Raw genomic sequence first — 27,869 nt, forward strand, 5'->3', positions numbered from 1 at the left:
TTCATAACAATCGGTAATCGTCATATTTGGACACCGATTGTGGCCGATTAAATGTTTTTTTTTTTAACCTTTATTTAACTAGGCAAGTCAGTTAAGAACACATTCTTCTTTTCAATGACGGCCTAGGAACGGTGGGTTAACTGCCTTGTTCAGGGGCAGAACAACAGAACAATTCAGCTCGGGGATTCGATCTTGCAACCTTCTGGTTACTAGTCCAACGCTCTAACCACCTGCCTTACATTGCACTCCACGAGGAGCCTGCGTGGCAGGCTGACTACCTGTTACGCGAGTGCTGCAAGAAGCCAAGGTAAGTTGCTAGCTAGCATTAAACTTATCTTATAAAAAACAATCAACCTTAATATAATCACTAGTTAACTACACATGGTTGATAATATTACTAGTTTATCAAGCGTGTCCTGCGTTGTATATAATCGATACGGTGCCTGTTAATTTCTCATCGAATCACAGCCTACTTCTCCAAACGGGTGATTTAACAAGCGCATTCGTGAATAAAAGCACTGTCATTGCACCAATGTGTACCTAACCATAAACATCAATGCCTTTCTTTAAAATCAATACACAAGTATATATTTTTAAACCTGCATATTTAGTTAATATTGCCTGCTAACATTACTTTCTTTTAACTAGGGAAATTGTGTCACTTCTCTTGCGTTCCGTGCAAGCAGTCAGGGTATATGCAGCAGTTTGGGCCGCCTGGCTCGTAGCGAACTGTTGCGACCATTGATTCCTAACAAAGACCGTAATTAATTTGCCAGAATTGTACATAATTATGACATAACATTGAAGGTTGTAAAATGTAACAGCAATATTTAGACTTAGGGATGCCACCCGTTAGATATAATACGGAACGGTTCCGTATTTCACTGAAAGAATTAACATTTTGTTTTCGAAATGATAGTTTCCGGATTTGACCATATTAATGACATAAGGCTCGTATTTCTATGTGTTTTTATGTTATAATTAAGTCTATGATTTGATATTTGATAGAGCAGTCTGACTGAGCGGTGGTAGGCAGCAGCAGGCTCGTAAGCATTCATTCAAACAGCACTTTCGTGCATTTGCCAGCAGCTCTTCATTGTGCTTCAAGCATTGAGCTGTTTATGACTTCAAGCCTATCAACTCCCGAGATTAGGCTGGTGTAACCGATGTGAAATGGCTAGCTAGTTAGCGGGGTGCGCGCTAATAGCATTTCAATCGGTGACGGCAATCGCTCTTAGACCTTGAAGTAGTTGTTCCCCTTACTCTGCAAGGGCTGCGGCATTTGTGGGTCAATGGATAACGATGCTTCGAGGGTGGCTGTTTTCGATGTGTTCCTGGTTTGAGCCCAGGTAGGGGCGAGGAGAGGGACGGAAGCTATACTGTTACACTGACAATACTAAAGTGCCTATAAGAACATCCAATAGTCAAAGGTATATGGAATACAAATGGTATAGAGAGAAATAGTCCTATAATTCCTATAATAAATACAACCTAAAACTTCTTACCTGGGAATATTGAAGACTCATGTTAAAAGGAACCACCTGCTTTCATATGTTCTCATGTTCTGAGCAAGGAACTTAAACGTTAGCTTTTTTACATGGCACATATTGCACTTTTACTTTCTTCTCCAAAACTTTGTTTTTGCATTATTTAAACCAAATTGAATGTTTCATTATTTATTTGAGGCGAAATTGATTTTATTGATGTATTATATTAAGTTAAAATAAAAGTGTTCATTCAGTATTGTTGTAATTGTCATTATTACAAATAAATAAATAAATAAAAATCGGCCAATTAATCGGTATCTGCTTTTTTTTGGTCCTCCAATAATCGGTATCGGCATTGAAAAATCATAATCGGTCGACCTCTAGCCCGTAGCATTGATGGCAAGGGAAGCCAGCGAGCATTTGGCCTCCCTTGATAAAAAAAAATATAAAAAAAATTGCCAATCAGCATTGAGCTAAACTGAGCTAAACTGAGTTAGCTCAACTGTGAATGGTCCTGGCGCACCAAAAAAAAGTGTCAAGGGAAGCCAGCTTGGATTTGGGCTCTTATCAAATCACATTGAGAGCATACGTCATTGACAGAAAAACTTGAATTGTTGCATCTCGATGTGTTGTTGTCCTCCGGTGGCTAGCTAGCCAGCTAGTTAAAATGATCCCTTTCCTAAATTAGCCATGGATGGAGATTGGGATTTGGTGTTACTTCATTCTCTGTGCTGGCCAATGATTGTAATGGCGATTCAGATTCAATCATTAATTTATACATTGTTGTGCCCCTGGACTGAGAGGATGGAAGTTCAATATGTAGCTAGATGTAGAAGGCTAATGTTAACTAGCTAACGTTATCCATGAATGGAAGTTAGGCTAGCGAGCAAGCATTTTACCCAGGTAGCCTAGGACAACAAAATAGTGATAGACCGTTTTGTCAACATGAAAGAGAGGAGGATGGCATTAGTGAGAGTTAACATGTTTTTCTACTTGCACGAACGAACGAACGCACGCACGCACGCACGCACGCACGCACACACACACACACACACACACACACACACACACATACACACACACACACACACAAACACACACACACACACACACACACACACACAAATTAGAACCATGGATAGTCACATTATACTTAGCCTAAGTTGATTGGACTAAATTGTTTTTGGTATCTTTAGTTGTCACTGTATTAGACTAAGCAGCGGTGATTTGATGATGAAATGTTGAAGTTAAAATGATGCTGGAATAGTGGAGGCAGCTCCTGTTTTCTTTGTGACTTGCTGTAACTCTCTGTGGTTCTAAATCAATAGTTGTTAAGTGGTCCGAAAATGTCGGAAACATTAACTTGCTTGACCATGCTGTAGGTCATGTAACTGTCTGTTACTGTAGATGCAATATGCTTTGTGGACTTCACTGGTCAGGGGTTGAATTCCGGTTTTGTGATAAAACAATATATCACGCACCGCTACTGCCTACTGGACAGGAGCGGGGTGAAACAGGTGAGAGACAGGAGACAGGAGAGGTGCCAAATTTCACTGTCTTCAGAGTCTGAAAATGAGTCAGAGGTGGAAAATGAAGGTAAGGTGTGCAAAAAGTCAGAAAGTTTGAAAATGTTGAAGGTGAGAAAACAGAATTGTTTTTGCATCCGTGCGTGCTTGTGCTAAAAAGAGAACAAGATATTTTGAGAGAATTTCAAAAAGGCCATAACGAGGATAACATAGAAAAAAACAGCATCTCTTGTTCACCACAGGATGAGCATGAAAGAGAGAGAGAGAAAACAAGAGAGGGAGAGCGAGATATGTCGATGGTGTTACCTGACTCGGAGGTGTGCGCTGCGTGAGTCGTTGCCCCCTACGGAGGTGACCCTGCAGGTGTAGGTCCCGATGTCACCTGACCAGGTCTGGGAGATGTGAAGGGTACCATCAGGGTCCAGACGGATACGGGGGATAGACTGGGCGTTGATGACCGATCCCTCCTTTTCCCAAACATACCTACAGTATAACACACAGTTTGTTTGGATGTTAGTTACCATTGGTCAACTATACTGAAAATAACGGGAAAAGTATGTGGACAGCTGCTACATGCTTCAGCACTCGGCGGTCATGTTCTGTGAGCTTGTGTGGCGTACCACTACGCGGCTAAGCAGTTGTTGCTCTAGAAGTTTCCACTTCACAATAACAGCACTTACAGTTGACCAGGAAAGCTCTAGCAGGGCAGAAATTTGATGAACTGACTTGTTGAAAGGTGGCATCTTATGACGGTGCCACGTTGAAAGTCACTGAGCTCTTCAGTACGGGCCATTCTACTACCAATGTTTGTCTATGGAGATTGCATGTCGGTGTGCTCGATTTTATACACCTGTCAGCAACGGGTGTGACTGAAACAGCTGAACCCACTAATTTGAAGGGGTGTCCACATACTTATGGCCATGTAGTGTACGTATACAATTTAAGATTATCTGAACGACTTTGTGCCAGTTTGAAGTGTGTGGTTCCAAAGCGTCAATAAATATTTTCCCTCTTGCACACTCTCTCTCTGCTACATACACACACATCCACACACGGACACATTCGCACACGCACACACACACACACACACACACACACACACACACACACACACACACACACACACACACACACACACACACACACACACACACACACACACACACACACACACACACACACACACACACACACACACACACACACACACACAAAGTGGGGTACTACTTGCTGCTGTGTGTGTGTGTGTGTGTGTGTGTGTCAGAAAAATCAGAAGAATCCCCATGACGGTTCGCTCTTCATTAAAAGGCAAGTCCAGGGCTATTATAGGCTCCTTTCATCTCTCCCACTTTATGATTGTAGCCAAGCACAACAGCAGGATACCGGGCAGGAAAACACTGTCTCTGACACTAGCATATCAAAAGACTGATTCAAACACATCACAAATGATCTGCTCAAATGCAAAGCGCACACACACACACGCACGCACACACACACACACACACACACACACACACACACACACACACACACACACACACACACACACACACACACACACACACACACACACACACACACACACACACACACACACACACACACACACACACACACACACACTCATCAAGGCATAGAGAGAGGTCGAGAGCGAGATCTGAATACTGACAGCTATTGAACTTGACTATACTTTGTATTAGTGTCCTACATCACACAGCTCAATAGCTTTAGACTGTGGTGTTATTGTAGGACCGGTGGGAAGGTGCTGTATGTGTGTTGCTTCTTAACATGCACAGCAGGTGTAGGCTCGGGCCTCTGTGACCTTGTCATTTTGTGCATTGTTAGTGTGTGCTGTTGTATGTAAGGTTGGAGAAAAGTGTACGTGTGTGTCTGTGTGTTAATGCTGAGCGATTAGTGCTTTTTTAAGGTTAGTTTGGTTTCGGTTTGATTATTAAAAAAATTATCAGTTTTCAATTTTGGTTTAAAAAATGTCTGACAAAATCACTATTTTAGTAGTTCTTCAAAGTAAATAATGCATACTTTTATGGATGCTGAATACCAACTATCAATCACTTAGATCATGTATTTTCAGGTAGAGATACCTCGAAACAACAGCTTTCTATGCCTTTGGATCACACATTCTTCTGTCTCTTCTCTCAGAGTCTGCCTGACACTAACCTAACGTAGCAGAGGCCTAAGGAACACACAGACCGGACAAGTAGGCGCGCAATTGAAAATGGTCATTGTAGTTAATAATGCAAAACACATTGTAATTTTGAGCTAAACTATGTAGAATATTAGCCTCTTGGAAACTACATCTCCCTACTATATCGCACAGATTTATCTTTAGAGAAATAATTGAACGATGTTGTCAACGAGTTGTTTAAAAACTGAAAAATAAGCAACATTTTGGTTAATCGCTCAGCACTGTTCTGTGTTTCTATGTGTGTCTCTCTCTCTGTTTGTGTGTTGGTCGGTGGGTGGGTTGGTTGGTGGATGTGTGTGGGTGCGTTGTGTGTGTGCGTTTGTGTCACTGTACATCGTGATTGGTGTGTGTGTGTGATCTCCTACCTAACGGTGACACTGGGGTCGTGTGTAACTCCACAGGTCATGGTGGCCTTGGTGCCTTTGATGACACTCTGGTCCTGAGGGGGGGTGTTGATACGTGTACGAGCTATAGGGGAGAGAGAGAGTGGATGCATGAATACACATGTTCTGATTTCGCCAAGTGGCACATGTTGTCCCTGGATCAAGTCCATCAACCAATCAGATAATAGTCTGCTATGTGACATCATCAAAATGTGCAAGATTTAGCGAGTCTCACCCAGGGACCGACGCAGTGCACAAGACACTCCCTCCTCCCACCTACACACACACACACACACTCACCCCACACCAACAGGTCAGCAGCAGCCTCGTCTATGCCCCGGGAGTTGCTGGCCATGCAGGTATAGGTGCCAGCGTCTGATAAGTGGGAAGGAGAGATGAGCAGGCTGCCTGACTCCAGCAGGGTGAACCTGGGCAGCTGGACAGAACCACTGGCCAGGACACGCTCACCTGGGGGTAGAGAGAGAGAGAGAGAGTGAGAAAGAGAGAGAGAGAGAGAAAGAGAGAGAGAGAGAGAAACACAGTTAATTTCGGACACTCATATGTGTTTTTGTAACTGACCTCTGATGTCTTGATGGGTTGGAAAAATGTAGGGGAAGCTGGGGAAACTGTTTGTGGTAACTGATTGATTGATTGAGTGTTACTATTTATTGATTTAATTTCGTATTCAATGTTAATTTGCAAAAGAGACCTGCGGCTCAATATCGCTGCCCACACCTGCCCGTCTAGCATCACTACTCTGGACGGTTCTGACTTAGAATCTGTGGACAACTACAAATACCTAGGTGTCTGGTTAGACTGTAAACTCTCCTTCCAGACTCACATTAATTTCTTATGGCTGGGGGGCAGTATTGAGTAGCTTGTATGAATAAGGTGCACAGAGTAAACTGCCTGTTACTCAGGCCCAGAAGCTACAATATGCATATTATTAGATTTGGATAGAAAACACGCTGAAGTTTCTAAAACTGTTTGAATGATGTCTGTGAGTATAACAGAACTCATATAGCAGACAAAAACCTGAGAAAAAATCCAACAAGGAAGTGGGAAATGTGAGGTTTGTAGGTTTTCAAGTCTTTGCCTATCCAAGATACAGTGTAAATTTGGTCCGATTAAACTTCCTAAGGCTTCCACTAGATGTCAACAGTCTTTAGAACCTTGTTTCAGGCTTCTACTGTGAAGGGGGAGCGAATAAGAGCTGTTTGACGAAGAGGTCTGGCAGAATGCCATGAGCTAAGTCATGCATGCGGCCGTGAGAGTGAGCTCTGTTCCTTTTCATTTCTAAAGACAAAGGAATTGTCCGGTTAGAATATTATTGAAGAGTTATGATAAAAACATCCTAAAGATTGATTATATATTATATTTGTTTCTACAAACTGTAATGGAACTTTTTGACTTTTCGTCTGGACTAAGTGCCTGCTCCTCGTGAATTTGTATTTTGTGAACTAAACTGAAACAAAAAGGAGGTATTTGGACATAAATGATGGACTTTATCGAACAAAACAAACATTTATTGTGGAACTGGGATTCCTGGGAGTGCATTCCGATGAAGATAATCAAAGGTAAGTGAATATAATAATGCTATTTCTGACTTCTGTTGACTCCACAACATGGCGGGTATCTGTATGGCTTGTTTTGGTGCCTCAGCGCTGTACTCAGATTATTGCATGGTGTGCTTTTTCCGTAAAGCTTTTTTGAAATATGACTCAGCGGTTGCATTAAGGAGAAGTATATCTTTAAGCATCTCCAATCCAAAATTAAATCTAGAATCGGCTTCCTATTTCGCATAAAAGCATCCTACACTCATGCTGGCAAACATACCCTCGTAAAACTGACTAACCTACCGATCCTCGACTTTGGCGATGTCATTTACAAAATAGCCTCCAACACTATACTCAGCAAATTGGATGCAGTCTATCACAGTGCCATCTATTTTGTCACCAAAGCCCCATATACGACCCACCACTGCGACCTGTATGCTCTCGTTGGCTGGCCCTCGCTTCATATTCGTCGCTAAACCCACTGGCTCCAGGTCATCTATAAGTCTCTGCTAGGTAAAGCCCCGCCTTATCTCAGCTCACTGGTCACCATAGCAGCACCCACTCGTAGCACGTGCTCCAGCAGATATATTTCACTGGTCACCCCCAAAGCCAATTCCTGCTTCGGCCGCCTTTCCTTCCAGTTCTCTGCTGCCAATGACTGGAACGAACTGCAAAAATCACTGAAGCTGGAGACTCATATTTCCCTCACTAGCTTTAAGCACCAGCGGTCAGAGCAGCTCACAGATCACTGCAACTGTACATAGCCCATCTGTAAATAGCCCATCCAACTACCACATCCCCATACTGTTATTTATTTAATTTATTTTGCTCCTTTGCACCCCAGTATCTCTACTTGCACACTCATCTTCTGCGCATTTATCACTCCAGTGTTTAATTGCTATATTGTAGTTATTTTGCCACTATGGCCTATTTATTGCCTTACCTCCCTTATCCTACCTCATTTGCACACACTGTATATATACTTTTTCTATTGTATTATTGACTGTATGTTTGTTTATTCCATGAGTAACTGTGCTGTTGTTTGTGTCGCACTGCTTTGCTTTATCTTGGCCAGGTCGCAGTTGTAAATGAGAACTTGTTCTCAACTGGCCTACCTGGTTAAATAAAGGTGAAATAAAAAAATATAAAAAATATGACTCTCTGCTTAAATAAAGGTTAACCTGTTGGGGATGGGGGCGCTGTTTAGACTATTTATGCTAATTTGGGTAATTTTTGAAACGGCTTCCCACAAAATCCTTGATCGTACAATATGCATATTATTATTATTATTGGATAGAAAACAGTCTATAGTTTCTTTAGGAGTTGAAATTTTGTCTCTAAGTGGAACAGAGCCCATTCTACAGCAATTTCCCTGACATGGATTCAGATTTCAGAAATGTTGGCCACTGTTCTGAAGTCAGTTAAAACGGCACTGATATTGCTATGACTATACGGACACTTCTTACGTCTTCCCCTGGATGCCTTTACGTGATGACGATTCCAATGGGGTCGATTGCGCGTTCACAGGCCCTATAAATCAAAAAACCCTGTAGCTAGCAAGTCTTTCCTTGCTGCGTAACGCGCGTGCTGGACACCGACCCGCTCCTGTTCCAAGCGTTAGTTTAGCCTGTTATATTTCTCCGGTCATCTTTTCACTCGTTATAGGAGTTAAAAACATCATAAGGTAGTTAATTTAAAGCGTTTTATAGCAATTTATATCCGTTTAGTGCGATTTTGGGACATTTATTTTTGCAACGATGTGAAAAGTTGGGCACGCTTTTCAGTTCATCCCGAACGCAGTTGACATTTCCACATGGCAAGAGGACAGCTTTCCACCAAAAGACGATTTCTCCCAAGAAAGGATCCTTTGCCCAAGATACTGATGGAAGAACAGCTCAAGGTAGGACATTTTTATTATGATAAATCGTGTTTCTGTCGAAACATTTTAGTGGCTTAGGACGCCATGTTTTATGACGTAGCTTCGCTAGGCGCAAACTGTATTGAAAAGTAAGGATAAATTAAAAAATGTTATTCCGCAATTGTATTAAGAATTAAATTGTCTATCAATCCCTGTCCACCCTATATTTTTTAGTCACGTTTATGAGTATTTATGTATAAGAGTAGATCACTGTCTAAGTGGCGCAAGGACTTTTTCTTTACCAGCTTGTCTACATTTCACATTGTCTAACCATGATTTTGGTGGCTAAATATAAACATTTGCGATCAAACTCTATATGGAATGTGTAATATGATGTTACAGGAGTGTCATCGGAAGAATTCTGAGAAGGTTAGTGAAAAAATTAATATCTTTTGGCGATGATGACTTTTATCGCTCACTTTGGCTAGAATCAATGCTGGGCTGCTATGTGCTATGTGCTATGCTAATATAACGATTTATTGTGTTTTCGCTGTAAGACACTTAGAAAATCTGAAATATTGTCTGTATTCACAGGATCTGTGTCTTTCGATTCGTGTATGCTGTGTATTTTTACGAAATGTTTGATGATTAGTAAGTAGGTAAACACGTTGCTCTAAGTAGTTTTTCTATTCCATTTGTGACGGTGGGTGCAATTGTAACCTATGCCATCTACCTGAAATATGCACTTTTTTCTAACAAAACCTATCCCATACCATAAATATGTTATCAGACTGTCATCTGATGAGTTTTTTTGTTGGTTAGGGGCTATAAATATCTTAGTTTAGCCGAATTGGTGATGGCTACTGGTGTTGGTGGACAAATAAAAGATGGTGGATTATGCTAATGTGTTTTTAGGTAATAGATGTACATCTTTACATATTGTGTCTTCCCTGTAAAACATTTTAAAAATCGGACATGTTGACTGGATTCACAAGATCTGTGTCTTTCATTAGCTGTATTGGACTTTAATGTGTGAAAGTTAAATATTTTAAAAAAATATTTTTTTTGAATTTCGCGGCACTGGTTTTTCAGTGGGGGGGGGGGGGGTGTGCCGCTAGCGCCACGCTGATCCTAGACAGGTTAAATAAAAAACGTAATAAACTAATGGCTGGTATTCGTCTGCATTAGCTAGATAGACTGGTACCATGGGAGATACTGTGGATTCATCCAGCCTTTTGCAGATAGTTGAGTAATGTTATGATTGGACTGCTCCGTTCTGGTTAAGTCCATTATTCAATCATAATGGAAAGAACATATTGTGAATGTCTGCTTCTCCCCTATGACACAGTGTGTGCCTGGTGGAGGGGTGCAGTGGAGAGAGTCTGACCTTTCTGCCAGGTGATGGCCGGTCTGGGAGCTCCTGATGTTTCACAGTGGAGGATGATTGACATGCCGTCAATCACTGTACTGTCGGATGGCCCAGCTGTGATATTAGGGGCGATGCCTGAGGGGATACAAGCACGTACGTGCACACACACACACACACACACACACACACACACACACACACACACACACACACACACACACACACACACACACACACACACACACACACACGAGAGACGGAGAGAGAGCAGGTTAGAGAATACACAGACAACACATACTGATGAAAGAGAAGGTACGGTGCATGTCATTTTTTGTTGTTGAAAAAAAACAGACAAACACACACATGTACACGGGCACGCACACGCACACACACACACACACCCATTCACACACATTGATTGGAAGTACAAAGGCAGGCAGAGGGTTACAGAGAGGTGAGGGAAAGAAGTTGTCTTCAATAGGAACTCATCAAACCCCTCCAGACATTAATGGCTGTCTGAGACAGACCTTTTCTCTGTCCTGGATCTGTGTTCAGCGAGCGCTTTGTAGCTCTAACACTCCCAGGATCAACACAGCAGTCACCCACTTTTCATTCCCTTCATACCATCCACTCACAACCCAGAAAGAAAGAGAGAGAGCGCAAAAGAGAGAGAGGAAGGCAGTGAAGGAAAAGGGAAAACACAGGGCGACAAAGCCTTCTCCCCCCCTGTTCACAACAGGCAATTAATCAAAGTCTTAGAAGATGACATCAGAACATGCCACTCGCAGAACTGACAGAGAGAGAGAGGAAGAGAGGAAGGTAAAGAAAGAGAGTTAGAGAAAGAGAAGGGAGTGGTATAGAGAACAGGGAGGGCTAGGGAGAGCAGCAATAAACCAGGTAGGCTGAGACAGATAAGAGGACGGTGCTTCAGGTAGAGAGAGGGAGGGGTGTACTAACAGAACGATTCATTCATTCTGATAACAGGGTTCAAATAAGTGGTACACATCAACGTAGGAAGTATGTCAAATGAATGAGTAAAGGTAGCGCGAGGAGTAAGACGTGAGTAAAAAGACAGAATAAAAAGAACAGCATGGAGACTCACTAGTGACAGCCAGGTAGGTGTTGGTCTGCACCTCTCCAGCTAGGTTCCGGGCGAAACACTGGAACATTCCTGTGTCGTCGGGCAGAAGGCCATTGACCTGCAGACTGCCCCCCACCAACACCCTGTACCTGGGGGTCTTCACCGGACTGATGGGCACCGCGTCCTTATACCACACAATGTCTGGCTGAGGCACACCTAGAGGAAGGAGAGAGGTGGTTATATACTGGAAAAGTGGTCAACACACTTTTGTCCTGTATATGTGGATATGTGGGGATATATAATCAAACACACACATACCTGGATATGTGGATATGTGGGGACAGAAATGCACAAACATAGACACAGACAGATACACATGTGATCATGCTCTGAACTCATACATGTGCGTCCATATGGACACATATGAAACCATATGCATACACACAGATACCCAGAAATGTGCACGTCTCACCTCGTGCCTGGCAGGGGATATCCACCACTTTCTCCATCTCAGCAGTGATGTGTTTCTCTGGTTCCTTCACAAACTGGGGAGGCTCTGAAGGAGAGAGAGATATGGTCATCCACTAAAAGTCTCACACATTTGCATGATTTACGCAAAACACATGTTTCTCAAGATATGATTTGGCCATTCAGAATCAGTGTGGATTGTAAATTCATGAACACAGATCAAACTAAACTAATGCATACCTTGAACATGTAAGATTGCCCCAGATTCTCACCCTGTACATGTAAATAGGCCCCTGAGAGGCCACAGAGTCTTACCTTGAACATGTAGGTAGGCCCCAGATATATTCATACCTTGAACATGTAGGTAGGCCCCAGATATATTCATACCTTGAACATGTAGGTAGGACTCATATATATTCATACCTTGAACATGCAGGTAGGCCCCAGATATATTCATACCTTGAACATGTAGGTATGCCCCACATATATTCTTACCTTGAACATGTAGGTAGGCCCCATATATATTCTTACCTTGAACATGTAGGTAGGCCCCAGATATATTCATACCTTGAACATGTAGGTAGGCCTAGGTCCCATATACAGTATATTCATACCTTGAACATGTAGGTAGGCCCCAGATATATTCATACCTTGAACATGTAGGTAGGCCCCAGATATATTCATACCTTGAACATGTAGGTAGGCCCCAGATATATTCTTACCTTGAACATGTAGGTAGGCCCCAGATATATTCATACCTTGAACATGTAGGTAGGCCCCAGATATATTCTTACCTTGAACATGTAGGTAGGCCCCAGATATATTCTTACCTTGAACATGTAGGTAGGCCCCAGATATATTCATACCTTGAACATGTAGGTAGGCCCCAGATATATTCATACCTTGAACATGTAGGTAGGCCCCAGATATATTCATACCTTGAACATGTAGGTAGGCCCCAGATATATTCATACCTTGAACATGTAGGTAGGCCCCAGATATATTCTTACCTTGAACATGTAGGTAGGCCCCAGATATATTCATACCTTGAACATGTAGGTAGGCCCCAGATATATTCATACCTTGAACATGTAGGTAGGCCCCAGATATATTCTTACCTTGAACATGTAGGTAGGCCCCAGATATATTCATACCTTGAACATGTAGGTAGGCCCCAGATATATTCATACCTTGAACATGTAGGTAGGACCCAGATATATTCATACCTTGAACATGCAGGTAGGCCCCAGATATATTCATACCTTGAACATGTAGGTAGGCCCCAGATATATTCATACCTTGAACATGTAGGTAGGCCCCAGATATATTCATACCTTGAACATGTAGGTAGGCCCCAGATATATTCATACCTTGAACATGTAGGTAGGCCCCAGATATATTATTACCTTGAACATGTAGGTAGGCCCCAGATATATTATTACCTTGAACATGTAGGTAGCCCCCAGATATATTATTACCTTGAACATGTAGGTAGGCCCCAGATATATTATTACCTTGAACATGTAGGTAGGCCCCAGATATATTCATACCTTGAACATGTAGGTAGGCCCCAGATATATTCATACCTTGAACATGTAGGTAGGCCCCAGATATATTCATACCTTGAACATGTAGGTAGGCCCCAGATATATTCATACCTTGAACATGTAGGTAGGTCCCAGATATATTATTACCTTGAACATGTAGGTAGGCCCCAGATATATTATTACCTTGAACATGTAGGTAGCCCCCAGATATATTATTACCTTGAACATGTAGGTAGGCCCCAGATATATTATTACCTTGAACATTTAGGTAGGCCCCAGATATATTCATACCTTGAACATGTAGGTAGGCCCCAGATATATTCATACCTTGAACATGTAGGTAGGCCCCAGATATGTTCATAGCTTGAACATGTAGGTAGGCCCCAGATATATTCATACCTTGAACATGTAGGTAGGCCCCAGATATATTCTTACCTTGAACATGTAGGTAGGCCCCAGCGTTGACAGAAGGCACACTGCTGCTGCGGAGGACCACCTCACACTCATAGAACCCTGAGTCACTGACCACAGGGCTGATAATGGTCAGTCTGCGGTTGAAGTCACTCAGACCACTGGTGACCAGAACCCTGTTCTTCCTCCATGTGATGCTGAGTTTGATCAGGGGTCTGGGACGGAAGTGAGAGAGAGAGAGACAGAGTGAGTGAGTGAGTGAGTGAGTGAGTGAGTGAGTGAGTGAGTGAGTGAGTGTGAGAGAGAGAGAGATAGAGAGAGAGAGAGAGTCATGATATTGAAAAGACACAAATATATTTACAGAATATTTACAGAACAAACACAGGCAGATTAGTATTTGACTCCTTAATCACTCATTACACTTTTGTATAAAAAAATTGGCTTCTCAAAAAATGATCCATCAAAACCAATCAGTCTGGCAGGAAGACAACAGATGATGACAGATTTGAGACTAGAGAGTGGGGAAGCATGGATTTACCTGGCGTTGGCGACACACTCCATGGTGACTTCAGAAGTGCCTGACACTACACTGGTGTTCCTGGGGGGGATGATTATGGTGGGGGCGATAGGGTCAGCAGGACCACCCACATCTGGAGAGAGGGAGGGAGAGAAAGAGAAATATATAGAGTACTGCACACACTATAATTACTTAGGTAAATATCCACTAATAATAAAAACTCAAAAAAAAGCAATTAAGTTTTGGAAACATCTAAAATACAGTGACCCCCTCTCATATCACTACCAAGCCCTGCAATATCAAGAGTTAAGCAATGAAAAGAGTCCCCTCATCCAGCTGGTCCTGGGGTTGAGTTCACAAACCTGTTCTACTAACACACTCAAGCCTCAGGACCAGAACATCCAATCAATCAGATCAAACCAAATTACAACACAGTCAAAACAAAACTACATTACTTATTGGGAAACACAAGCACAAAGCAAAATGCAGTGCTATCTGGCCCTAAATTGACAGTACACCGTGGAAAACTTTTTGACCATGGTTACTGATCAAAACCTTAGAAAAACCTTGACAAAGTACAGGCTCAGTGAGCAAAGCCTTGCCATTGAGAAGGGTAGACACAGGAAAACCTGGCACCCTGTAGAGGAAAGGTTTGAGTGTCATTTCCCCAAATTTGAAACCCTTATTCAAGGTTTCAAAGACCTCTCTGATGAGGATAGGCCACCCGTCCTGTTGGGGGAGGAACCAGAGAGCTGTGGGTTGGCAGCGCACTACATTGCTGCCTGCCATAAGATGAGGGACAGTGTCTGACAGACCAACCAACCAGCACATGTCCTCTATGCTTATTGTTCTTGTTCAATGTATGGTTATTTTTACCCTTGGTTATTGTTGTTACTGTTGTCCCATTGACAATACCGATTATTATTATTCATTATGTTAATATTGTACATTTCCAAAGTAAGCTTTGGCAACATGTACATTGTTACCTCATCCCAATAAAGCAAATTAAATGTAATTGAATTGAGAGAGAGCGAGAGAGGGAGAGAGAGAGAAAGAGACACATTTCCTCAGTGAAAACAATGTACTGAGCAAATGTCAAATAGCTTTTTACCAAATTACTGTACGACAGACCACGTATTCACCCTGCACACCCTAATTGACAAACAAACAAACCAAAACAAAGGCAAAGTCTTTTCATGCTTTGTTGATTTCAAAAAGCTTTCGACTCAATTTGGCATGAGGGCCTGCTTTATACAAATTGATTTAAAGTGGTGTTGGGAGAAAAATATACGACAATATAAAATCCATGTACACAAACAACAAGTGTGTGGGTAAAATTGGCAGAAAACACACACATTTCTTTCCACAGGGCCGTGGGGTGAGACAGGGGTGCAGCTTAAGCCCCACCCTCTTCAACATATATATCAACGAATTGACGCAGGCACTAGAGCAGTCTGCAGGACCTGGCCTCACCCTACTAGAATCTGAAGTCAAATGTCTACTGTTTGCTGATGATCTGGTGCTTCTGTCCCCAACCAAGGAAGGCCTACAGCAGCACCTTGATCTTCTGCACAGATTCTGTCAGACCTGGGCCCTGACAGTAAATCTCAGTAAGACAAAAATAATGGTGTTCCAAAAAAGGTCCAGTTGCCAGGACCTTCTCAAGAGAAGACAGGCTATGTGCACACTGCCCACAAAATTAGGTGGAAACTGAGCTGCACTATGTATGACCATATTAGAGACACATATTTCCCTCAGATTTCCCACAGAGCCCCACAAAGAATTTGAAAACAAATCCCATTTTGATAAACTCCCATATCTATTGGGTGAAATACCACAGTGTGCCATCACAGCAGCAAGATTTGTGATCTGTTGCCACAAGAAAAGGGCAACCAGCAAAGAACAAAGACCATTGTAAATACAACCCATATTTATGTTTATTTGCACATCATTACAACACTGTATGTAGATATAATATGACATTGAAATGTCTTTATTCTTTTGGAACTTTTGTAAGTGTAAAGTTTATTGTAAATGTTTTATTGTTTATTTCACTTTTGTTTATTATCTATTTCACTTGCTTTGGCAATGTTAACATATGTTTCCCATGCCCATAAAGCCCTTAAATTGAATTGAAATTGAATTGAGAGAGAGAGGGAGAGAGAGAGAATGAAAGAGAGAACACAACAGGCTCAAACAGTGATCAGTGTGTGTTTTCTGTGTGCATGACAGCGGACTCTATACAATAGATATGATGCCATCTAAAAGGTATGCAGTTCATATTAAATGTCGCTGTGGATGGTCTGCTCTGGCTTATTAAATAGCCAAAGCTCATTTTCAGGCCGGAGCCGTGCTGAACAGTACATTTCATTTCCAGTGGGCAGAGTGGATAAGTGTACGTGTGTGCGGCCATGTGAGATATTGGAACTGACCGGAGCATACATCTCTGTTCATAGCACTGAGGAGAATAGAACAGTAGTGTGGCCACTGGTAATAACATTTGCTACGGAACTGGAAAAATGTGAAAATATTGCTCTACCAAAGTCAAAACTGTGAAAGACTAAACCTGAGAGAGAGAGAGACAGCAAGACAGAGAGAGAGAGAGAGAGAGAGAGAGAGAGAGAGAGAGAGAGAGAGAGAGAGAGAGAGAGAGAGAGAGAGAGAGCAAGACAGAGAGAGAGAGAGAGAGAGAGAGAGAGGGAGAGAGAGAGAGACAGCAAGACAGAGAGAGAGAGAGAGAGAGAGAGAGAGAGAGCAAGACAGAGAGAGAGAGAGAGAGAGAGAGAGAGAGAGAGAGAGAGAGACAGCAAGACAGAGAGAGAGAGAGAGAGAGAGAGAGAGAGAGAGAGAGAGAGAGAGAGAGAGAGAGAGAGAGAGAGAAAGAGAGAGAAAGAGAGAGAAAGAGAGAGAGAGAGAGCTTGTGTGTGTGATTGTATGAGGATTCCAAGATGGAAAGATGCCCATGGCAGTGGGAAAGATGAGTCTAGAGTCCAGGAGAAACACATTGTGATCCATCTATCCTACCATGGCTGCATACACACCTCAGAAACAACTAAAGTTTGAGTGGGTGACAGGGCTGTGGCGGTCATGAAATTTTGTCAGAGGGTTATTGTTATGCAAAAGTATGCCAGTCTCACGGTAATTAACCGTTAATGAACATAAACAGCTTTAGCATCTCCAGGCCTCCACACATAGAAGCCACTGATGCACATCTTGGCAACTTCTACATTTCAAAAATAACAAGTATTCCATTATATATACACCATCACAATAAATCCATTATTTATTTTAGTCAGGTCTGAAGAAACATTATGACATGAAAAAAATATGTTCCATGCCATAGACCGTAGGCTTGCTTGTTTAGCTGACAAGATATGCTTATAAGCCCCTTGTCATTATTTTATATGATATGATTTTATAGTAAGACAAATATAATTGAACTTAATTGAGCAACAAATATAAATATAACAAATATAATTGAGCTGAATAAAATAGAAAGGATATTTTTCCCATTCCGCAACTGCGCATATGAAGTGTCTATGTTGAGTGTAACGGTCCTGACCTGTTTTATGTTGTTTTTGTATGTGTTTAGGTCAGGGCATGTGTTTTGGGTGGGCAGTCTATGTTATCTGTTTCTATGTTGGTTTTGGTTGCCTGGTATGGCTCTTAATTAGAGGCAGGTGTTTTGCGTTCTCCTCTAATTAAGAGTCATATTTAGGTAGGGTGTTCTCACTGTTTGTTGGTGGGTGATTGTCTCCTGTTTCTGTGTCAATGTTACACCATACGGGATTGTTTCGGTTTGTTCGTGCGTTTATGTAGTCTGTTCCTGTGTCGGCGTGCTTCGTGTATTTGTAAGTTCGTTTGTTCAGGTCTGTCTACATCGTTTTGTTATTTTGTTAGTTATATCAACTATAGTTCGTTTTCGTCTTTGTCTGTTTTGTTTATTTAATAAATAATCATGTATTCACAACCCGCTGCGCCTTGGCTCGATCACTACTCCACCTCTTCTTATGAAGAGAGAGAGGAACGCCGTTACATTGAGCATAAAAGTGATCATTTGAAACAGGTCCTATATGCTAGATTTTGAATTATTTGGCAACTTTAGATGTGAACGATACACACCTTAGAATGTCTTAGAAATCAAAACATATGGGCTGCATGGTGCTACTATAGGATGTTGATGATTTGAGAAAGAGGTAAAAAAAAAAGCTTGCTCTCTGTTCCTTGCCTCAGGCTGCACAGCTGTTCTCTCACCAAGAGATCATATTTTCACCCATCGGACTATTCTCATTTGAATCTTGTCTTTACTAATATGTACAATTTGTTTCGATTTAGAAGGGTCCATTATCAAATGGGCAGGAACAGAGGCAGGGGAAAAAAGACATTCATCTGTATGAATGGAAGCTGAGCACTTTCCTGCCGGTCCGTTTTTCAGTCATGAATGGCTGGCTACTTGGGTTTTATAGTGGGGCATGTGCTTAATATGAGCAGCTGAGGAATAAATTCAACAACACTCATTTCACTCCGTAAAAGTGAAAGTGGTTCAAGAACATCTATAGTAACACGTTTTCGCAATGAAACATACAGTATTTCATTAAACCGGGCTATCTGCATTGTGTCCCGCCACCCACCAACCCCTCTTTTACGCTACTGCTACTCTCTGTTCATCATATATACATAGTCACTTTAACCATATCAACATGTACATACTACCTCAATCAGCACGACTAACCGGTGTCTGTATGTAGCCTCACTACTTTTATAGCCTCACTACTGTATATAGCCTGTCTTTTTACTGTTGTTTTATTTCTTTACTTACCTATTGTTCACCTAACACCTTTTTTGCACTATTGGTTAGAGTCTGTAAGTAAGCATTTCACTGTAAGGTCTACTACACCTGTTGTATTCGGCGCACGTGACAAATACACTTTGCTTTGATTTGATTTGTTGACCCCCTGTCTTGTGCGCTCGTGAAAGAAATAAAGGACAGAGGAGGAGATGGAAACACACGGTGGTGAGATATTCTGTATAGCTAAAGGTAATGTGTCACCCAATGAATTATGAAAATATATTTTTTTAAATACTCAATACTGTGCTATTCAAAATCGCCCTGCACAATCAATGAACCGCCTGCATGGCCTGGGGCTACACGTTCTCTCCTAGAGAACATGTTGGAGCGTAGCGTAAGGTAACCAGTAGCGTAAGGTAACCAGTCCATCCAGTATGCATAATAATACAGTCCTCACTCAAAGGCCATTACTACAGGCTAGACCAATTATGTACCAAAGACATCTTAAATCACGGTTGTTTTATATTTTCCTACTATGTGCAATGCGCAATAAGCGGTAGGCTATGTATTGTGTAACGGCACAATCATACTTTTAATTTCGTTTTTTCCCCCCGGGCTTGGGCTCATATCCCTATGCGTATGCATTAGCTCTAATATGCATATGGGGGTTTTGAACTAATCTTCACCTTAGAAAGAGCTGTCCATTTCGTTGTGTTGGGCTTTAAAACAACTACAACGACCATGATTTCCACTCAGTTTCAACCTGCTGTTGAACTTCTTTCTTAGTATTGATCATCACAGTGAGGTGTGTTAAGAGCATGATACTGTTTTGATGATAAGTGTTTGATGTGATTTTTAATGCCATTTGTATTGATGTCAGAGTGGTTAGAGGGACAATAGAGCCCTGAGTTTGAGGCCATTAGGACCTGATGATCGTTAGCGAGTTGGCTACTACCAACACATGTCCAGAGTGTATGAAAGGAGATCATGGGACTCAGCGGTCACTCGGAAAATTTACTGCGGTCATGGCGCATGACTGCTAGTGTGGCGGTTATATGGTCACCGCAACAGCTCTAAGTCTGTCTATGTGTGTTTTACTGACAGAATAAGCTTCCCCTGTACACTTCCCTCTCTCCGTCCTTCCGACACTGATCTAGGATCAGTTGAGTGTTGGTGGATCCCAGGGGAATAATGCTGTGTGAGGGACATCCCTGCAGGGACCGAGAAACACACACATACACACACTCTGGCAAGGGCTGTGTGTCCTTCACAGTGGCAGTGTGCGTGTCTGTCTCTCTGACACTCCCCACATTCTCTCCCTCTGCTATACCTCTATCTCAACTAGCACCAGCCATATGTACCATACTGTCTGCCTGTCTGTCTGCTCTGTTCTGTTCTGTCTGCTCTATTCTGTCGGCTCTGTTCTGTTTGCTCTATTCTGTCTGCTCTGTTCTGTTTGCTCTAGTCTGTCTGCTCTGTTCTGTTCTGTCTGCTCTGTTCTGTTCTGTCTGCTCTGTTCTGTTTGCTCTTTTCTGTCTGCTCTGTTCTATTTTGTCTGCTCTGTTCTGTCTGCCTGTCTGCTCTTTTCTGTCTGCTCTATTCCTCTCTGTCTGCTCTGTTTTATCTGCTTTGCTCCTGTCTGCTCTGTTCTGTTCTGTCTGCTCTATTATGTCTGCTCTGTTCTGTCTGCTCTGTTCTGTCTGCTCTATTCTTCTCTGTCTGCTCTGTTTTATCTGCTTTGCTCCTCTGTCTGCTCTGTTCTGTTCTGTCTGCTCTATTATGTCTGCTCTGTTCTGTTCTGTCTGCCTGTCTACTCTTTTCTGTCTGCTCTGTTCTATACTGTCTGCTCTGGTCTGTCTGCTATGTTCTGTTTATTCTGTTCTTTCTGCCTTTCTGCTCTCCTCTGTCTGCTCTATTCTGTCTTCTGTTCTATCTGCTCTGTTCTATACTGTCGGCTCTGGTCTGTCTGCTCTGGTCTGTCTGCTCTGTTTTGTCTATTCTGTTCTGTCTGCTCTCTTCTGTCTGCTCTGTTCTGTTCTGTCTGCTCTGTTCTATACTGTCTGCTCTGGTCTGTCTGCTCTGTTCTGTCTATTCTGTTATTTCTGCCTTTCTGCTCTTTTCTGTCTGCTCTATTCTGTCTTCTGTTCCATCTGCTCTGTTCTATACTGTCGGCTCCCCCTGTCTGCTCTGGTCTGTCTGCTCTGTTCTGTCTATTCTGTTCTGTCTGCCTGTCTGCTCTTTTCTGTCTGCTCTATTCTGTCTGCTCCGTTCTGTTCTATCTGCTCTGTTCTTTCTGCTCTATTATGTTTGTTCTGTTCTGTCTGCTCTATTCTGTCTGCTCTGTTCTATACTGTCTGAGCCGGTCTATCTGCTCTGTTCTGTCTGCTCTTTTATGTCTGCTCTGTTCTGTCTGCTCTGTTCTATATTGTCTGCTCTGGTCTGTCTGCTCTGGTCTGTCTGCTCTATTATATCTGCTCTGTTTTGTTCTGTCTGCTCTGTCTGCTATGTTCTGTCTGCTCTATTATATCTGCTCTGTTCTGTCTGCTCTTTTCTGTCTGCTCTGTTCTGTCTGATCTGTTCTGTCTGATCTGTTCTGTTCTGTCTGCATGTCTGCTCTTTTCTGTCTGCATGTCTGCTCTTTTCTGTCTGCTCTGTTCTGTTCTGTCTGCTCTGTCTGCTCTGTTCTGTCTGCTCTATTATATCTGCTCTGTTCTGTCTGCTCTATTATATCTGCTCTGTTCTGTCTGCTCTGCTCTTGTCTATCTGCTATGTTCTGTCTATTCTGTTCTTTCTGCCTTTCTGCTCTTTTCTGTCTGCTCTATTCTGTCTTCTGTTCTATCTGCTCTGTTCTATACTGTCAGCTCTGGTCTGTCTGCTCTGGTCTGTCTGCTCTGTTTTGTCTATTCTTTTCTGTCTGCTCTGTTCTCTCTGCTCTGTTCTATACTGTCTGCTCTGGTCTGTCTGCTATGTTCTGTCTATTCTGTTATTTCTGCCTTTCTGCTCTTTTCTGTCTGCTCTATTCTGTCTTCTGTTCCATCTGCTCTGTTCTATACTGTCGGCTCTGGTCTGTCTGCTCTGGTCTGTCTATTCTGTTCTGTTTGCCTGTCTGCTCTTTTCTGTCTGCTCTATTCTGTCTGCTCCGTTCTGTTCTATCTGCTGTGGTCTGTCTGCTCTATTATGTTTGTTCTGTTCTGTCTGCTCTATTCTGTCTGCTCTGTTCTGTTCTGTCTGCTCTGTTCTATACTGTCTGATCCAATCTATCTGCTCTGTTCTGTCTGCTCTGTTCTGCCTGCTCTTTTCTGTCTGCACTTTTCTGTCTGCTCTATTATGTCTGCTCTGTTCTGTCTGCTCTGTTCTATACTGTCTGCTCTGGTCTGTCTGCTCTATTCTGTATGCCTGTCTGCTCTTTTCTGTCTGCTCTATTATATCTGCCCTGTTCTGTTCTGTCTTCTCTGTCTGCTCTGTTCTGTCTGCTCTATTATATCTGCTCTGTTCTGTCTGCTCTTTTCTGTCTGCTCTGCTCTGTTCTGTCTGATCTGTTCTTTTCTGTCTGCATGTCTGTTATTTTCTGTCTGCTCTGTTCTGTTCTGTCTGCTCTGTTCTGTCTGCTCTATTATATCTGCTCTGTTCTGTCTGCTCTGTTCTGTCTGCTCTATTATATCTGCTCTGTTCGTCTGCTCTGTTCTGTTCTGCTCTGTTCTGTCTATTCTGTTCTGTCTTTCTGTCTGTTCTGGTCCCTCTACTCATCAGCTAGCTCTACTCCTCTGAGATCTACTGTCTGGGTCTGAGTTATGTTCTAATCAACTGTCCCCCTGCACTGTGCCATAGGCCATGTCTGCTTCCTCTATAATCAAGTCTAATACCTTGAACTGCACCAGCCTGCGCTTGATTCTCTCTCAATGTGGAATCTGCTCTGCTGCTGCTGGCCATAGTGTCTGTGTCTGGAAGTGTGTGTGTGTGTGTGTATGTGTGGGTGTCATATAATCAACTCTTCACCAGAAGAGCAGCTGCTTCCTTCGCTTGTCTTATACAGTATAATCAACTATATCTGCCTGCTGACGTGTGTGTGTGTATGTATGTGTATGTGGGCATGCATCCTTGTGTGTGTGTGTGTGTGTGTGTGTCTACGTGTGTCTACATGTGTGTGCGTTCGGTGCATGTGTGCATTTGTGTCTGCGTGCGTTTGGTCCATGTGTGTATGTGCAAGCCTTCATTCATGTGTGTATGTGCAAGCCTTCATTCATGTGTGTATGTGCAAGCCTTCATTCATGTGTGTATGTGCAAGCCTTCATTCATGTGTGTATGTGCAAGCCTTCATCCATGTGTGTATGTGCAAGCCTTCATCCATGTGTGTATGTGCAAGCCTTCATTCATGTGTGTATGTGCAAGCCTTCATTCATGTGTGTATGTGCAAGCCTTCATTCATGTGTGTATGTGCAAGCCTTCATTCATGTGTGTATGTGCAAGCCTTCATCCATGTGTGTATGTGCAAGCCTTCATTCATGTGTGTATGTGCAAGCCTTCATTCATGTGTGTGCTCATATCTCTCCATAATGCTCCACTGCTACTCACTGTCAACAGACAGGGTGATGGGTTGGCTGGTCTTGTTTTCCCCGTTCTTGTCGTTGACCGCCTGCACGTAGTAGCGTCCAGCATCAGGGGCCACCGTGGACAGGATGACCAGAGTGTTGTCCAGGGTAATGGCTCTGAGGAACACAGAGAGACACGTTCGGTCACTACACTGCCAAGAACACCACACAGAAAAAAACCTCTGTAGGCAATCTGTGTGCAGGGTTTTGCTCCAGCTCAGCACGACCTGCATTACTGAGATCCTATTTGACTTATTTCTCTTGGACCCCCCCCCCCCCCCCCCCACACACACACACACACAGTCTTGAATAACACATAACACACATACACACACACACGTTCTTCCCCAGGAACAAATGTCCTCCAGGTATAGAACTGAATAAGATCCTAGTCTCCCTGTTGTATTCCTGTTGTTTGTACTAGCTCCTCCCCTGCTCCTGCCCCTCCCACCCTGTGCTGTGCTGACCAGTGGACTGAGACCTAGAGCTCCTTTCCCTGCAGTCTACCAATTATAGCCCCACCTTTGTTTACAATCAATGTTTGCTTATTATCAGCACCTGTTCACTAATTTGGAGCTGGATTGAATGTTTGGACACGTTGCCACCGACCTCCTCACCCCCTCTCTCCCTCGGTTTCTCTCTCTCTCTCCTCCAAGAGACAGCATACTAATGTGAACGCACCTCGCCCCTGGAGAAATACAAACCACCACCACTCTGAGGATCATACAGCACACACATATCCTACTATACAATCAGTGCAACAGAAAGGAAATGTTGGATACAAATGAACAAATAAAGTGCACGCACAAGTAAAGTTAAATACAAGCACATTCACTATTTATACAAAAGCAGTGTGGACACCCCTTAAAATTTGTGGATTCAGCTATTTTAGTTGCTGACAGTTGTACAGTATAAAATTCAGCACACCGCCATGCAATCTCCATAGACAAACATAGGCAATAGAATAGTCTTACTGAAGAGCTCAGTGACTTCCAACGTGGCACCGTCTTAGGATGCCACCTTTCCAAGAAGTCACATTTCTGCCCTGCTACAGCTGCCCTGGTCAACTGTAAGTGCTGTTATTGTGAAGTGGAAACTTATAGGAGCAACAACAGCTCAGCCACGAAGTGGTAGGCCACACAAGCTCACAGAACAGGGCCGCGCATAGTCATTAAAAATCGTCTGTCCTCGGTTGCAACACTCACAACCGAGTTCCAAAATGCCTCTGGAAGCAACGTCAGCACAAGAACTGTTCATCAGGAGCTTCATGAAATGGTTTTCCTACTTTCCATGGCCGAGGAGCCACACACAAGCCAAAGATCACCATGCGCAATGTCAAGCGTCAGCTGGAGTGGTGTTAAACTTGTTGCCTCTGGAGCAGGGGAAACACGCTCTCTGAAGTGTTGAATCGCGCTTAACCATCTGGTAGCCCGGTGGACGAATCTGAGTTTGGCGGATGCCAGAAGAACGCTACCTGCCCCAATGCATAGAGCCACCTCTAAAGTTTGGTGGAGGACGAATAATGGGGCTCTTTTTCATGGTTCGGGCTAGGCCCCTTAGTTCCAGTGAAGGGAAATCTTAACACTACAGCATACAATGACATTCTAGACGATTCTGTGCTTCCAACTTTGTGGCAACAGTTTGAGGAAGGCCCATTTCTGTTTCAGCATGACAATGTCCCCGTGCACAAAGCAACTCCCATACAGAAATGGTTTGTCGAGATCGGTGTGGAAGAACTTGACTGGTCTGCACAGAGCCCTGACCTCAACCCCATCAAACACCTCTGGGATGAATTGTAACGCCGACTGCGAACCAGGCCTAATCGCCCAACATCAGTGCCCAACCTCACTAATGCTCTTGTGGCTGAATGGAAGCAAGTCCCCATAGCAATGTTCCAACATCTAGTGGAAAGCTCCACTCCCAGAAGAGGGGAGGCTGTTATAACAGCAAAGGGGGGACCAACTCCATATTAATGCCCATGCTTTTGGAATGAGATGTTCAACAAGCCGGTGTCCCCATACTTTTGGTCATGTAGTGTATGTGCCTCTTTAGTCTATCTTCACATGCATACCGGAGACAACATTTCTAGCTGCAATGCTCAGTACTCTGAAACCTGAACCGTCCTGAATGAACAAATCCATGGTATTGATAATCAACTGGAAGTCTGGGAGACTTAACGAGTATGCACTTGGCAACCAGCAGCAGCGGTAAGAGGTTGTTGTGATTAATGGTGGGTTGTAAATAAGTGTCTCGGCTGTGTGTCACGGACGGTGTGCTCTACTTGTGTTCTATTCGGAATGGAGGGGTGCTTGGTTTGGCTTCCTGGGGTGTGTGCACACCCCTATGCACCAGCAGACCCTGACGCCGTTAGAGCACAGCGAGGGTGCGGCGGTTCGCCTGCCGATGCGTCCCTCCTACTCTAATCACAGACACATACAAAAACACACGCACACACCATGAAGCCCTTCACCCCCACCCTCCCCTCACACATACGCTGAGTTTAGATGCCAGCTATGTGAAATGAGTTAGCAGAGACCAAGTCCTGTTTATCAGCCATTAGGGTTCTGGGTCGTTCTTGAATTGCGGTGGCATTTGCATCCCTCACCTTTGCAACCACGAAAAACACTTTAAATGACAAATAGTTACACATCATTCATGTTTTTGTTTATATTGAACTGTTTATAACAGTGACAAAAGATAATGCTTAATACTGCAAAACGATGCATTGTTTAAAGTACTTAGTGTAAGCAAATTGGCTTGTCCCAGTAGATTTACATTTAAGTCATTTAGCAGACGCTCTTATCCAGAGCGACTTACAAATTGGAAAGTTCATACATATTCATCCTGGTCCCACCGTGGGGAATGAACCCACAACCCTGGCGTTGCAAGCGCCATGCTCTACCAACTGAGCCACACGGGACATAGTGATGAGTAGAGTTGTAGTGACATGTTTTGGGGATTCAGAGATATCTATCTATGATTTTGAATGCTAAAAAGTAAATAAAAGTATTTAATACATTGTATAGATCAACAAAAACAAATAAGGCTATTCAAATCTGTATTTTTTTTTTTACAAATATAATGTTTTATGTCATTGGTGTTACCGTCTTGAAAATCAATCATTGCAAAGATATACAAGGACCTTGATTATTCCCTCCAGTGGCAAACTGTTATCGGGGGAGGGGCCTATATTAAATTAAACAAATAACTAATCACACCTTTTAATTATGCCATAAATTTGAAGATTCCATCGATAATTTGGTGTGTCAAAATACAAAGTGTCATTGGCGTTACTCAATTTAAATTAAGAGAAATCACATTGTGAGCAAAATAATCAGTTTAGTTTTGTAAAGAATTAATGACCTTAGATTTGTAATTGGTGTTCCTTCTCCTACTGCTGGTACAATGTTATCATAATGGTAAAGAAACATATTTAAAGTCATTATGCTGCTACAGTATATTAGTTGATTTAGAAAATGAGAAATTCAGAAAATGAAACCAAACAGATAGAACATAAAAATCCAGAAAATGTAAGTAAATTCTTTCCAAAATACCATGCTCAAAAGTAACTGCATTTCAAGAACGACCATTCTATAAGTAGGATGGCTAAAGAGCCCTGCTCCTGCTAGACTGATATTCTACTGTATAACGAGCAGTCAGGCCAGGGTCACTAACAAGAACACAGCAAAACAACAAGAATAGAAAAACCAACAATGGCCAGCAGACACAATGGGAGACCAACTGACTTATACACTGCTACTGTGTGTGTGTGTGTGTGTGTGTGTGTGTGTGTGTGTGTGTGTGTGTGTGTGTGTGTGTGTGTGTGTGTGTGTGTGTGTGTGTGTGTGTGTGTGTGTGTGTGTTTGTGTGTGTGTACCTGAGCTGAACCCCTTATAAAAACACATCTCTCAAACATGATTTCTCCACTGCTGCATGTGGAAAACAACACAATGGCCCCCAGTAGAGGAGAGAGATGGAGATGATGGAACAGCAGGGTGTTATTGGTGCTGTATACCTGTGCTTTGGGTTCTCTTCATGACTTACAAGTTCCAACCGCCTGACTGATTGATTTAAAAATATCT

General features: G+C 42.8%; 1 protein-coding gene across 10 annotated transcripts in view; it reads right to left on the reverse strand.

Moving 5' to 3' along the window:
• Positions 1-27,869, reverse strand: part of sdk2b (sidekick cell adhesion molecule 2b) — a 506,291-nt gene that overhangs the window by 62,109 nt on the left and 416,313 nt on the right. For all 10 annotated transcript variants that reach the window (XM_055890147.1, XM_055890151.1, XM_055890145.1 and 7 more), the window contains exons 5-13: positions 23,771-23,904; positions 14,431-14,542; positions 13,917-14,107; positions 11,939-12,022; positions 11,488-11,682; positions 10,404-10,520; positions 5,903-6,070; positions 5,585-5,687; positions 3,320-3,496 (exon numbers count right to left, since the gene is read on the reverse strand). In XM_055890147.1, the coding sequence (XP_055746122.1) occupies positions 3,320-3,496; positions 5,585-5,687; positions 5,903-6,070; positions 10,404-10,520; positions 11,488-11,682; positions 11,939-12,022; positions 13,917-14,107; positions 14,431-14,542; positions 23,771-23,904 (1,281 nt within the window). The remainder of the gene's footprint in view (positions 1-3,319; positions 3,497-5,584; positions 5,688-5,902; positions 6,071-10,403; positions 10,521-11,487; positions 11,683-11,938; positions 12,023-13,916; positions 14,108-14,430; positions 14,543-23,770; positions 23,905-27,869) is intronic.

This window comes from Salvelinus fontinalis, chromosome 30 (assembly GCF_029448725.1).
Source record: "Salvelinus fontinalis isolate EN_2023a chromosome 30, ASM2944872v1, whole genome shotgun sequence".
In the NCBI taxonomy this organism is placed as follows: Eukaryota; Metazoa; Chordata; class Actinopteri; order Salmoniformes; family Salmonidae; genus Salvelinus; species Salvelinus fontinalis.